This window comes from Mobula hypostoma, chromosome 9 (genome assembly GCF_963921235.1).
Source record: "Mobula hypostoma chromosome 9, sMobHyp1.1, whole genome shotgun sequence".
In the NCBI taxonomy this organism is placed as follows: Eukaryota; Metazoa; Chordata; class Chondrichthyes; order Myliobatiformes; family Myliobatidae; genus Mobula; species Mobula hypostoma.
Genome location: NC_086105.1, coordinates 40269249 through 40284014, shown reverse-complemented (window position 1 = coordinate 40284014; position 14766 = coordinate 40269249). Strand labels below are relative to the sequence as shown.

General features: G+C 41.6%; 1 protein-coding gene across 10 annotated transcripts in view; it reads left to right on the top strand.

Annotated features, from left to right (window-relative positions):
* The window catches only part of cadps2 (Ca++-dependent secretion activator 2), a 725177-nt gene extending 713038 nt beyond the window's left edge, over nt 1-12139 (top strand). For all 10 annotated transcript variants that reach the window (XM_063058146.1, XM_063058145.1, XM_063058142.1 and 7 more), the window contains 2 exons: nt 7531-7635; nt 10202-12139. In XM_063058146.1, coding sequence (XP_062914216.1) covers nt 7531-7635; nt 10202-10381 — 285 coding nt within the window. In that variant the 3' untranslated portion in view covers nt 10382-12139. The remainder of the gene's footprint in view (nt 1-7530; nt 7636-10201) is intronic.
* Nucleotides 12140-14766: the final 2627 nt, after the last annotated feature.

Here is a 14766-nt window from a genome sequence, read left to right as displayed (position 1 = left end):
ATTGTTTACTTTATTTGCCTCCATAAGAGCAAGGTGAGAAATGTGTCTCAGCTGTGAAATACTTGGAGAAGGTTTGTAAGTTACTTTGTATTTTTTTATTCTAGACTGTGAGCATGTGTAGATGTTCAAGATGGACAGGATTAAATTTGCCGTAAATCTTAACATGTTTTCAACAGTCACTGTGCAGACTTGCACAAGCAAAATTTCATGTGGTGCCAGAGGATTGTCAATGTCCTTCAGTAATTAACACGGACACGGTCAGCAGTACCAGAGAAATTTTAAGGAATATAGTTTAGTGGAAGCGAAAGAGATGCAAAGAGTAATCAGACAGAAGAATCCAGATGATATCCTGCTCCTTAAGAAGGAACTTTGGACTGATTAGAGTCAAGCTGATTAATCATTTCTTACTAGCTGCTATTCTTCTATATCAGTAATAGATTCGACTTTGCAGAGACATTCAGTTGTAGAACTCTTTGACGCCAGTTGAGGCTATCCTGTGCTGCCAACTTTGAGAGGCCATTCACAATGATATCCTTTTGATTGGGATGCCACAACCGTAACTTGAACATGCAGTTCTCAGCATAAGATAGTTTAGTGAAAAAGTATGAAGCTTATTACACTGGATGATGTGCATACTGTGGAGGCAGAAGTGTTTGTTTGGCTTGATAATGATCTTATAATTAGACAAGTGTCACATGCTGACAGCAGAAGGATTGCTGCACCAATAAATAGAACAGCAGGGTTTTCTGATTGTACTCTTCAGTATGCTGGGTATGGTTAACTGGGCTTCTTGCTGGTATTGTGCTGCAGTTACCGATGCAGCAATTCTGTAAAACAACATCAACTTGAATTAATGCGACAGTTTTAACTCGTTTGAAGAGGTGTCATCAGCAAACAGATAAAATTTCAGCTTAAGCCAAAGATAGGGGCACTAATACTTGAACAAAGAGGTATAAATTAAGCAGCTTCAGAAAAGGGTGGCTAAATAAGAGGAGATGCAAAAAATCCTACTGCAAGAATTAATGATTTTTGAACTCCTGCTGAAATCCTCCAGTTTAATGTCTTTAATACAATAATTCCTGTCAGGCCATGAGAAGAAACCTTTCGGCAGCACTGATTACTGCAGACGTGTCTTACACAACACTATATTCAATTAGATGGAGGCTACATTTTGAATTATTTCTGTTTTTTTTATGACTGTTTATTCACCAGTTCCTTTTCCTGAGCATTGGAGCAATCTGTTCTGCAGCCAGAAATTATTTTGATCCCTGTTGCATTCATTGGAAATATTTCTTGTGCTGATGAGACGGTTTTTAGATGAAGCGGACAAATTAAACGATGAGGTAAATTCTTGAAACCTGAGAATGTCTCTCTGGATCAGAGCTATTATTTGGCATGAGCCAAAAAAAATACACAAGTCCACATGTTGCAGCTGGCCATATGTAGCAGGGAAGGTAGAATTCAGCTAATTAATATGGCAGACTTAAACAGGCACCTCATCTGCCAGTGTAGTTAGTTGCCTGTTGGTGCTCAGCAGGAGCTGGTAGCACTTCTCATTCTCTGCTTCTAATGGTCTGCTGCCCACCTAATTTCGCCTTATTGTCAGTCGCTACTTACCACAGCTTGAGCTCCTCCCTGGAGGCTAAATTATTATCAAAGGATTAAGGAGATGTAGCCTTGTACCTCTGACATTTCTGCCTCCTTTTCTATGCCAGAACACTAATTAGCTGTGACTAATTAAGAGAAATGTTCCCACTATTGAAAACTATGCAGGGAGCCATGGAACAGTGAAGGAGCACATGGGCTGTAGCTGGATTTATTGCACTGAAATAGGGGAGAGAACTAGATCACCTTTCAATGCAGCCATTACGAAAGATTTCTGATATCAGGGTAGCTGTTGCATCATCTCTGCTTGTTTGTGAAGAGCTCAGAGGAAGCTCCACGAGTGAAGACAAATGTTTTTCCTGTCACTTTCTGCTTGTCAAGTCTCTATTTAGCACCACAGTTGCATGAGCAATTTGTGTTTTGCTCTGTGTACTACACAAAATATTATCTGCTGATCAGCATGGGTCCTGTTATTGGAAACTTCCTGCCAATTTGTCATTTGGGGTTAAATTCAGGAAAGCCTGAAAAGTGGGGCAAGGTTTCGAGTGCGCAGTTAAGTTGCACCCATCTGGAGGAATGGAAACATGGGAACTCACTAACTGTGAGATTTTCGGGTCCATTCAGTACTGGTGATACTGTTCATTAGTTGAGGGCATCAGCAGCAAATAGAAGATATGAGGAGCTGACAGCAGTTAAAACTAGCCTACACTCCTTAATGCAAGCCTTCTCTACTTGTATCAAAACTATAAAAGTTTACTTACAACGCATAGACACAAGGCAATCAATATTTACAAAACAGTAGTTACACTTAAGTTACTATACGGTTATTACTGTCTATAAAACATCTATACCGCGGGGGGACCACTGCTCACGGAAATCGCCCAATGTGCCCGCCGTGACCGCGTGCTCCCTCTGCAAGGAGTCCATTGTCCTAGGACAGCATGGTGCCAGGCTTTTGATAAGAAAGCTAATAGGTGTGGTCAAGTTAATTGAACCCACACTAGTGAGGTCTTAGCACCGTCACAACCTGCCTTGGAGGTGGGCTCAGCTGTGGATGAGTCCATTGCCCACCTCCTCGCAGATTGTGTGTTTGCATGGAGAAGGGTCTTTGTCAAGCTTTGCCCCGAGCAGCTGCTCAATACAAGACTCTGCTTTGTCAGCTGTTTCCAGCAAAGCATCCTGAAGTGAACTTTATAAACCTGGTGATTGCTGGGAGTTTATCCACACAATGAAGGGCATACCTTGGTCTGACAATAATTTGTCAGTCTTCCCATAGGTGTAGATATCGGCCAGCAGATGCTACCCTTTGGAACGTTCTGAGATACAGAAATCCATGCTTAGGGACACACTGAGGCTCGGTACAGCCACCAAAAGGTTTATGGTGAAGAACCTCAGTATAGGGCCTTCCCACTGTTGAATAACTGAGGGGCTGGGCCAAATATTTCACTGTGCAATATGTGGGTATCAACAATACTGATGTAGTGTAGATATTATAAGCGCATGTAAGAATACAAGTGCGAAGTGAATAAAGCTCATGCCTTACCCTGTCTGTATAAATCTACGTTCTCTGAATTAAGTATATTTGGGGGGGGGGGATACTGCACCAGTATTTTCAGATACATACACATCACTCTCTGACTATAACCAATCAATCTGGACTTGGAGCTAACATTTATGTGTCCCAGCGAGTCGTACGTCTCACAGCGGCAAATGTTACCTGTCATTACTACCAATGCAGTCACACCGCCCGAAACATGGTGCACTACATATGCTCACATACCTCTCATACTCTTGCAGAGGAAGGTGGTACTCAGATGAAACTAACCATAGCGTGTTGGGTGGATGGCCTTTGGGTTGCCTGTCTGGAGGAAGAGGAAAAGATTTTGTAAGGGATGTCAAAAGTGTCTGTGTTATTCTAACTGCCAGGGCAGATTGTGTAATTGACTTTATTGATCTGCTGATGGGCTGATATTATTTTGTTATCCTCATTCATGATTCTCTGTTTCCTAAGGCTGTCATAACAGGGGGTAGTGGAGGTAAGCTCCCATTACCTATTACATTCTCCCAATGGCATAGGTCTCAAATGGCCTCTGACAACTAAGTCCAGCTCCTAGTCTTCACATGTGGCTTAGTTACTAAGCCTAGTGGAACCGATTCTACTGAGAAGGGAAGGGGTGAAGACAGGATACTGGTACCTTAAAACTAGTCATTTCTGGCAGATGGAGCTCCTCAGCCATGGTTTGCAGCTCATCTAGGAGAAAGAAAACTCTGATCTCAAATCTCGGCTGCCTTGCGGTTATACCCACTCATGGGGAAAGCTTTGGGAATAAACCTCAAGGGAAAATTCTGGTGCTGGTGTCCCTAAGACAGTCCTATGTTCAGTTCAACATTGACTAGCAACTCCTGCAACGCTGCTGGTGCCAAACTGAATCAGCATCTACCATTCCTTTGGATTCATCAGCTGCGTAGAGAGGGGTAGCCTGCTACATGGGCATCAACCTGCTCTCCATATTGGACTGCCCTGGCTTACATATCAGCTTTGATGCAGACAGCTAGGATGCAACATCCATGGTCAATCCCAACCAACGGAAGGCCTAGATGATTCTCCTTCCCATAACCAACCTCTTGTCCAGACTACAGGTGGTATAAGCATCTTAAGCAGACACCTCTTCCTTCCAACAAGTAAGATGCTGGAGGGGCTCGATAAGTTAGGCAGCATCTGTGGAAGTAAATGGACAGTTGATGTTTAAGGTTCAGACTCTGATGTCTCAGCTTTGAAAATCTGGACTAGATTTTTAGGGTCCAGATGAAGGGTCTCAACTGAAAATGTCAACTGTCCATTGCTCTTCACAGATGCCCTCTGACCCACCAAGTTTCTCCATTGAGCACCTTTTACGTTGCACCAGATTCCAACAACTGCACTCTTGTCTTACCTTGTCCTTCCACACTGCTCCCTGCAAAATGTCCTTCCTTGTCCTTTTTTATCTCAACAAAGCCAAGAGCAGCCAGGCTGTGGAGAAACTGATCACGAAGACACACCATAGACAATTCATAACCTGACACACGATGGATTTTAGAGGATAAAGGCTGGATCTGTGTCCAGTGAGGCATGCGACGCTAGTATTCCTCCTTTCTTCCCTATTAGGAGTTTGGTGCCAGAGAACTTGATGCTCCATGGCCATATTTCCAAGTCACTATCTTTCTCACTATTCTTCATCTAGAAATTCCTAAGCAAGCATGAAAATGTTACGTGCAAAAGTCTGGGAAAGTGGCCACATAACTGGCATAGTGGGTGACACATGTCCAACAGCTCAGCCAAGCACAGTCTGTTTATTTAGCAGTCTCTCCCTGTTAGTTAAAGCAGGAAAAATCTCAACTTCCAGCACACCGTCCACTTAACTCCCCTTTACCAGTCCATCACACTTGCTGAAGCCACTGCATTAAATAGCAATGGTTGGAAGCAAAAAGGCTGCTGGGCTTCTGTACTCACAACATTTTGTGACAAGAGTTATTTAAATATATTATAATGGCGTTAATGAACTTCCACTGTAATTAATTTGTTGTTGAGTGGCAGTTGTCAAGAGTGTATTGAGAGGCCCTTAAAAAGACAGACACAAAGATAGTCCGGATTGAAATAGACGCTATTGTTTATAAAATAAAAGAAAGACTAGAATAAATATATCTAAAAGACAAATTAAGACTAAAGTTTTAATTTCAGTGCTGGATCAGTTGTATTTCTCTTGGGTAAGTGTAGCTTGTAGCAAAAATGTTGCTAAACCCCTGCTTCAGATGCTGTGCACAGCAACCCCTGTAATCTTCGTTGGGGAATCACTGAGTCTGGGTCAGACAAAGAGCTCATGCCTGCTATTGTGTAACTCACAGGCTGCAAGTGAAACCTCCACAGCTGCAAGGGACCCAGCTTGGCTTAGCTGTTGTATTTAGGCAAGTAGAGTCTGCTGGCCTTGTCACTCTTCACTGACAAAAGCGGGGAAAATCTTTTGGTGCCTCTAGTGATACTGAACGCAGTTGGGGATCAGATCTAGACATTCATGCCACACCTCCTTTCATTGAAATAGCTGATGAATTCAAGACTAAAGGGCTGCAACCTTGAAGGGGAAGAGCAGGGATGGGTTTGGGGTGTGAGGGACATAAAGATTAACTCATAGTCCTTCTGACCCTGTTAATGCAATTTTCCTACTCACTGAGTATCATGAACTCAGAGGACGTTGCACTCCTATTCTCCTTTATATGAAAAATGCATAAATGGCATTATTTTAGCAGATATTGTTGAAACCACCTTCTTAGCCATCCTTCCGGCCTCAGTTCTAGACTACCATTAAAAACCTTTGATCATATCAGGTCTGAAAATGCATCTTAAATGGTTAGATTGGACTGATGTTCTGTTTTCTGCACTCCTGTTGATTTGTTGAACCTTTCTGGACTGAAAGCGAGTGGAGGTTTGATGAGGAAATGGGCTGCTAATATGCCTTGCCAGCCTGGAGTCATGCTCAAATGGAGTGAAGAAATACAGAGGTCATACCGTGTCAAACACAGCAACTCTTCCTTGTTTTCTATGATTCAGGAGAGATGTCGTTTAAAAAAATGAAGTAGATGATACAAGCCCTTACAAATGATGAGTGAGAAATCAGTACGGTAACAAGTTTTTAATAATTGACAGTATTTGATTTAATGTATCACAGTTTGTATCTGAGTGCACCCTTCAGGTTTTATTATTTTGTTGTGATATGATATTTCATTTACTTAAAACTTTGCATTTTTAATTTTGATTTTTTTGCAAGTATTACTAACAATGGACTGAAAGTTTGAAATACGGGTATCAGTCCTTAATGCTTGGTAATAACAATTCAATAATACAAACTGATTTTGCTACTATAAGCATGACTCCATTTACATGGTGAAAGTAACTGAGATGAGAAAATATTTAAGTTAAATACTTGATGCATCTGTCAAAGAGCATGATGCCTCAAGGGAAGTACAAGGTCACTCTGTGTTCAAGGTTCAATTCCCACCACCAAAATTCTGTTACTTCCTGTGACAACCCGTGTCTGTTATGGTTTGGAAAAGGTGATTAGATTTTGTCTGAGAATATGGTGGAACTGGCATTTATTAAAGAAAAGCATTTTAGTGTGCCGTACCTGCCTCTAATGTTATTCCTAATTTCCGAATTACCTTTGCTTTACATTGTTTTCTAATTTTATATATAGCTGAAAGACTTCAAGAAAATTTGATAGATACTTTGTTTATATCAGATGTATCAAAGTCATGTGTGTGTTATGGTGTGTTGAAGTTGTCTTGGAAAGCACCATAATATTTCATCTAAGTCTGTGGTAACATATTTTGCAGAATTGCAGATTAATTTTGAAGTTCTATTTTACCTGTCCATACAAATTAATATTGTTTAGAGTTCATAATAACACTAAGTCTTAGTTGTTTCATTAAGCTTATCTGTTGAAGTCAAACAGACCTGTCCAAAAAAATTATGGTATCTCTTCCCTATGATCATGTTGAATTTGGTCGTTTAATGAGTAGGGTTAACCAATCAGCGTTTTAAAAATAAAAGGGAATGCCAAGTCTAAATGTGGATGTGTTTATCTATTTTACTGAAGTGTATACAGTAATTTTCTATTTTAGCCAACTTACCATCAAATAAGAATGTCATGAAACTTTTGTAGTAGGAGTTGGTGTGCTAATTGAGTTGATGACAAATTCTAGATTTGTTGACAAATAATTTTCTATCTGCTGCAAAGGAGGAAATATGAGCACATAAAGAGTCAACTATTTGGTATTTAACAGGTCATAACTTGTACAAGGTAATATTAGGTTACCAGTGAAAAGGATGTGGGCTCTCTGATTCATAATGTTTTTGCTTTTATTGCTGTAGAAATATATTCTTTCTTTCCCCAGCGATGGTATACCACCTCAATGAAAGTCATCTGTGTCTGGCTCACAGACCGAATGGATTTACAGCTCCATCTCTACCAGCTGAAGACACTCATCAAAATAGTGAAGGTATAAACAGCTTCTTATTTATCTGTCATTAAGCCACTTGGCACTGTCAAATGGTGTAGTATGGTGAAAGCAAAACCAAGAGATTAGCATCAAAGTTTGTACCCTTTCGAAGTTTCTGGGTAGATGTGGGTATAATGTTTCCTCTAGCTGCTGTGAATAGAAACAGAGATTACGGTCTCAAACTAAAGAGTTGCCTTTGCTAGAAGATTATGAATCATTGGAATTCTCCCCAAGATGCTGTGTTGGCTCAGTTCAAGGCAGCAATTAATACAGTAGATGCTTTGGATATTAAAGGAATCAAGGGTCAATACAGCAATGTGATAGTAAGGTAAAAATCAGTCATCATCTTATTAGATGGATGAGCAGCCACAAAGAACTGAATGGCTCCTTTCTCTTATTTTGCTCTCACCTTGATCAAACCATGCTATATCACCCAAAAGCCCACTGAGCCACAGATGCCAGGAAATGTTAATGCAGTCACATTCAAAAACCACTTAGACAGGTATATGGATAGAAAATGTGTAGAGGGATATGGGCCAAATGTGGGAAAAAGGTACTAGCTTAAGTGGGAATCTTATTTGGCACAGACCATTTTAGCCAAAGGCCCTGTCTCCATGCTGTTTAGCACTATGACTCCATGTGAACCCATGGTGTGAGTATCATTATGACATTAATGAACTATCAGAGCTCAATGCCATTTCATGTTTGTCTTGTACTAAGGATGTCTGTACAGAGGTTAAGGGCAGGAACACTCATTTATTGTTCACAGCAGCACCATCCCCTTGTACTGACACCATCGGAACTGGCAACTTGGGATGAAATATTTGTATTGTTGATGGTCAGCATGAACTCAGTCGGCAGAAGGGCCTGATTCCCTGCCGATAACTTCCCACACAATCCATTGCTTTTGCCTACTATCTGACATGGAAATGGATTTCTCTGTGTTGGTTTTAAGCTACTTTGTGAAAGAGGGCCTTGTACTTGCTCTTGAGGATCCTCTCTGGGACAGTAGCAGTGAGTTCACACCAAGTGTGTGCAGAATTAGTGTAAAATCCTCCTGACTTTGCTGTTTCGCACATGGAGAGTGGTCAGTTGGGCAGGGTAAAGTTACCTGTGATCTCCATTTCTAGACCTTCTCCATGACTAGTGACCAGCACCCAAGAGTCCGTGAAGGTGCGGTTTTGTAATGCAGTAGCCAATGTGTGCAGGACAAGCTCTGGAGAGTGATGCTGGTTGAAGGGTGACTTTTGATCAGGATGCCCTGGAAGGCTGTCCTCTTCCATATAGTGCTCTGGGATCTTTTTACATTTGTCTTCATGGGGCAATTTTAATTAACCACGAAAAGCAAGCATAGCCGTCTATGCATTTCTGTCTTGGCAACATACATTCAATGCCGGAGGAACTCAGCAGTAGGCTTATTCGGAAAGTCAGAAGGCATGGGATCCAGCCTGCAGAAAGCAGAGGGTCGTGGTGGAGGAAGTACATTCAGATTGGAGGATTGTGACTAGTGGTGTCCCACAAGGTTCGGTTCTGGGACCTCTATTTTCGTGATTTTTATTAATGACCTGGATGTGGGGGTAGAAGGGTGGGTTGGCAAGTTTGCAGACGACACAAAGGTTGGTGGTGTTGTGGATAGTGTAGAGGATTGTTGAAGGTTGCAGAGAGACATTGATAGGATGCGGAAGTGGGCTGAGAAGTGGCAGATGGAGTTCAACCTGGAGAGGTGTGAGGTGTTACACTTTGGCAGGACAAACTCCAAGGCAGAGTACAAAGTAAATGGCAGGATACTTGGTAGTGTGGTGGAGCAGAGGGATCTGGGGGTACATGTCCACAGATCCCTGAAAGTTGCCTCACAGGTAGATAGGGTAGTTAAGAAAGCTTATGGGATGTTAGCTTTCATAAGTCGAGGGATAGAGTTTAAGAGTCACGAGGTAATGATGCAGCTCTATAAAACTCTGGTTAGGTCACACTTGGAGTACTGTGTCCAGTTCTGGTTGCCTCTCTATAGGAAGGATGTGGAAGCATTGGAAAGGGTACAAAGGAGATTTACCAGGATGCTGCATGGTTTAGAGAGTATGCATTATGATCAGAGATTAAGGGAGCTAGGGCTTTACCCTTTGGAGAGAAGGAGGATGAGAGGAGACATGATAGAGTTACACAAGATATTAAGAGGAATAGATAGAGTGGACAGCCAGCGCCTCTTGTACCACTGCTCAATACAAGAGGACGTTGCTTTTAGGTAAGGGGTGGGAAGTTCAAGGGGGATATTAAAGGAAGGTTTTTTTTACTCAGAGAGTGGTTGGTGCGTGGAATGCACTGCCTGAGTCAGTGGTGGAGGCAGGTACACTAGTGAAATTTAAGAGACTACTAGACAGGTATATGGAGGAATTTAAGGTGGGGGGTTATATGGAAGGCAAGGTTTAAGGGTCGGCACAACGTTGTGGGCCGAAGGGCCTGTACTGTGCTGTACTATTCTATGTTCTATTATGTTTGCATGTCCGGCAATCGTCAGTTCTGAAACATAAAACCCCAGGTTGTCTTCTAAAGATATCTTCCCTTGCTTTAGAAATCGTACAGAGACTTTCGACTGCAGGGAGTCCTGGAGGGGACGTTGAACTGTAAAACGTATGAAACTGTCCACACGCGGCTGACGGTGGAGGAAGCCACGGCCTCGGTGTCAGAGAGCGGAGGACTCCAAGGCATCACCATGAAAGATAGTGACGAAGAGACCGAGGATGTAAAGTAAAGGGGAACGCGGCCGGTCCCTTGGTTTCGTTATTTTTTCAGCCATTGTTAGTACCATTTCTTCAGAGATGATAAACATCAATCAGGTGTAATGAAGTCGTCCAACTTTAGAACATCGCCGTAGAGCGGGGGATGGGTGGGTAGGAAAGAAGGGGCACGGTTGTGTTTGGACTCTGTGCTAAACCTTGCGGAGTTTGTCCCTCTGTTCCCGCACCAGGCAACAGCAGCACCTTGTGAATTTCTCTCAGCCATCATAAGGAACTGTTTGGTCCTGAGAGGGGGAGCAAAGGAAGTTGGGATCTGACTCCTCCAGGCAAAGAAAACAACAATCGTATTAGCGGTCCCTAATGGTTGGAAACGATCCCCACAGTCCAGTTGTCAGGATAATGTGGCATACGAACCGTGTACCCAATCTCGGCGAAGAAACTACCATCAAACACTGTGGTCACTGTCCTTTGGAAGCGTTGCGGGGCTATATGTTAAATGTGCTGTTGTGGTCTTAATTGGTGAGATAAAGCGGCTTGATAGAATTATACAGCCGTGTCATGTTGAGATGTGTTTCACGCCTAATGTTCTGGGCATCTTTGTAAATATAATAATGCTTGTAGAATTCCCGTTTCAGCAATTCCTCTTTCCGCCGCCTCTATCCCGCTAGCCTGTCTGCGCCATAGTCCCGAGTTGTCAGAGAGCTGCATCCGCCCGCGGGAGGGTGATGAAACGCCCAGGATGGTGAAGTGTTTAATCTGAACCAGCATTACGAATGTGGGTGAAAGTTTCCCAATGTGCTAGCAAGTCGCGAATGTTTTCAGCATTCCGAAACACTGAACGACGGCAAAAATATATCTTCAATATTCGTTTATATTGAAGCTTTAATTGTAATAAACTCGTCTTTATTTCCAATTTATATTTATTTGGCTATCTTGCTTCGGCTGCGAGTTTGTAGGTTTGGGGTAAAGGTGTCATTATTTTCTCACACACAGAAGTTACTCTGTAAAAAAATCCAAAAAAAAAACAAGTGTGTGTGTGTTGGATGTCTGTTGGGGCTGAGGGAGAAAGCCATCATTTACAACAGCGCAATGAAGTGATACGATTTTTTATTTGGCACGATAGCGTTTAAAAGGTCGGGGTGTGTGTGGATGACTTTTGGTGAGAGTGCCGCTAAACGCGTTGTTTCTAATCCAAAGCGTAAATATTAGTCAGCATTTGTTTGGTGAAAGAGAACGACATTCGCTTCTCCAAGTCGTGTAATTGAGCGTTTTGGTGCCGTATACTGTACCTGAATTCACACCGTGTTCACATCTACCGATTGAACGCAAAATCCGTTTGATCAAGCAACCAGTGAGCGGAACAAAATAATGCTTGGCACTTCCCTAGCTGCAGCTGTGCCGCGACTGGTTATTTCAACTGAATAAAGTGTGTACAATCTCACATTAAATACAGCACATGTGAAAATGCGCAAGAGATTCTGGGCGAGTTCGATTGGAGCTTTAAACACACCGCGGATCCCATAAACTTCTGGAGCTGCTGCACATATTTTTCTCTGATTTTAGTTCATGCCGTACATATCCTTGATTCAAGGACATGATATGTATAAGGATACGTTTGGTCGGAGTCATAAACCCACTATTAAAATAAATGAATATATTGCCTAAAACATTGTGAATGTCGCCCGATATTGCACTTTCAAATGCTCATCAAAAGCCACATATCATCTCACATCTCGATGCCATACCTATTGGATATCGCTGTGGAGAAACCACTAAACTGAAAGAATGTGTTATTTCTAATGTTTTATTAGCCCAGTTTAGGACGAAAGTAACATAACCCTGCTGACTGATGTTCAAACACAACGAGTGAGCAGAATAGCCCCAGAAATTGTATAATCCCGATGAGCCCTGATAAAATTTTGATGGAAATATGATATGTAATTTTAATAACTTTAGCCTGCGTTGGGCACGCCCGTGAACAATCTCAGATACGGGGTGCGGGGGGGGGGGGCGGGGTGGGAACGGTTGCATCAAGAGCAACTAAGTTAATAGGGTGTTGGTCTGTTTAATTTAAATTGACGACCCAATTGCATAAACATATTTTACTGAACGCAGGAAAAACTGCGACTAAGGTTTTTATGATATATATTGCATTGGGAGTTCCGATCCAATGGTTATCCTGTTTTACCCATTTTCCAAACTCGTTTCAATTTGCTGAATGATTCTGTTGAACTTGCACTGATAATTGTGAGAACAGATGGAAATGAAAATGCACCAACACCCTCCTTATGTGTCAATACCATGCTTACTCTTAATGCCTTAATTATGAATTGCCCCTGCAGTATATCGATTTTAATTTTAAACCAGAATCTTAACTGAAAATGGGACAAAATGTCATGACGTCGAAGATTATTGTTTACAATTTGAATAATGCGAAATATTTTTTTCTGATCCCCGCCCCGTTTTAATCATCAATGGTTATTTGTTGTTATTGACATTTGGGTCAATGGAATGTTCGTGGTTGAACTTACAATAACTGAGAAAGGCGATTCGACCTAACGGGTCTCTGCAGGTACTGCATTTATACTCCATGCAAGCCTCTTCACACATCTCCTCCTCCTACCCGTTTGGTCTGGCTTTATATTCCGTCGTCCCTTTGTGCTGGTCTGGTTTCCCTTAAATTTAGCTGTTACTTTCTCAACTCTTCGCGTTCAGGGCTCGTTTTAGTAAGAATTCGGCAATTTGCTGACCGCTAATGATCCGATCTCTAAATGAAATTGCCTCTAAGTGTCTATGTCCTTGAATCGGGTAATAGTGTAAAAGCAGCCGTGCATATTTTTTAATGTTATCGCCATTCGGACTATTTCGGAAATTGTTCTGATCTGGTCCATGAGACTTCCTATAAATTGAACAGATGAATTTGATGCTGGTGGATAAGCAGTCCTTCCCGACACACCTACCATAAAAGTGATTCATTACCTGACAATTCTTCCTTCCTGTCAGAAATTATCCCATTAGAACGCATACGTGTAGATGTAAATGACTGTGTATCTTCGCTCGGTTCTTCCGTTTTGTTCACACATTGCGGTATTTTAAGTGTGATGAAAGAGAAAAAAAGAACGGCAGCAGTGTGGTTGCACCAATCCTATGGGAGGGTTTCACGCAGAGTCGCAGACTGCCCCGGCAGAGCTAGAGACTGATCTGTGTAAATATATATATTACACAAATACAGCATATATGTATGTGTATATATACAATAAATAGTTTAAATTAAAGAAAGATGTGGGTTTCCGGAGTTAAAAATTTGCAAAAATCACAACTGCTCCTGTACAAAGGAGAACGGCTTAATTGTAGAAATACTGCACCGGCAGATTTCCAAATCGTCGACTGATTAGCTCAAAATGGTTAAAATTAGTAAGGGACAGAGTCAGTCCTCATTAAGGGAATGGTGCGGACTGATTTATTTTTAATAAGCCATTATTTCTGCATAGTTCTCGTTCCAATATGTCTTAAGTCCAAAATCGGCTCTCGCCTCAGGTTTATGACGTTCTAAATTAAATTCAGGTAAATGCCTGTGTTTCGTCATTTTGCTGGTATAAACTACAAAACACGCAAAAAATGTATCACACCAGTTCATAATATTAATTTTTACTGTGATGTATCTCAGCTATAATTATGGAATAATTTTGGGGAGTAAGAGCATGAGGATTGCAATGTCGGTGTCAAAATCAAAGGAAATAATTTCTCAGCCAGATTCTATTTCCGTAAAAATAAGTCACTGTAAAGAATTTTATCTAGAAGTTCGTGTTATTTGTACAATTATTAAACGATTTTGCGACATTGATCAAGTTAGTTATTGCCTTCCTATGGATGGCAATGATGAAAGCTGGTGTCCGGAGAAGGAGAAGAGCAAGAATCTATTTGTTTTAACGCGGTGCCTCTCTCTCAAAAATAAACAAAAGGCCTTCAGGCACGTTTAAGTATAAATGTCCCGAGGTAGAAAACTGTATACATGCAGCCTTGAAACGGCGCATATAGTACAACTTGGAATGGCGCTGCAGTAATGCACATCACAATGATGCGAGTGTAGTAACCATCAGTAAGTACATTCTTTTGTCAGTGCTTTGTAATTGAAGTGCTTCCAGTTCAACTACATTGTCAGCTTTAAAATGCTTTGAGACACTAATGGGCAATCCATAGATTCAGAAACTGGGGCAGAAAAGTTGTCAGATAGAAGGTATTATTGATGTTGGCGACTTTTCTGATGCGGATGTAATTGCGCTGCTTCTCGACTGCCATCAATAATATATAACATTTTAGTGATTCAGGCCCTATTTGTTTTCTTCTGCTGTGGCCTCGTACTGTGAGACACTGTCAACAATTCCTTCTGTCAGACTTC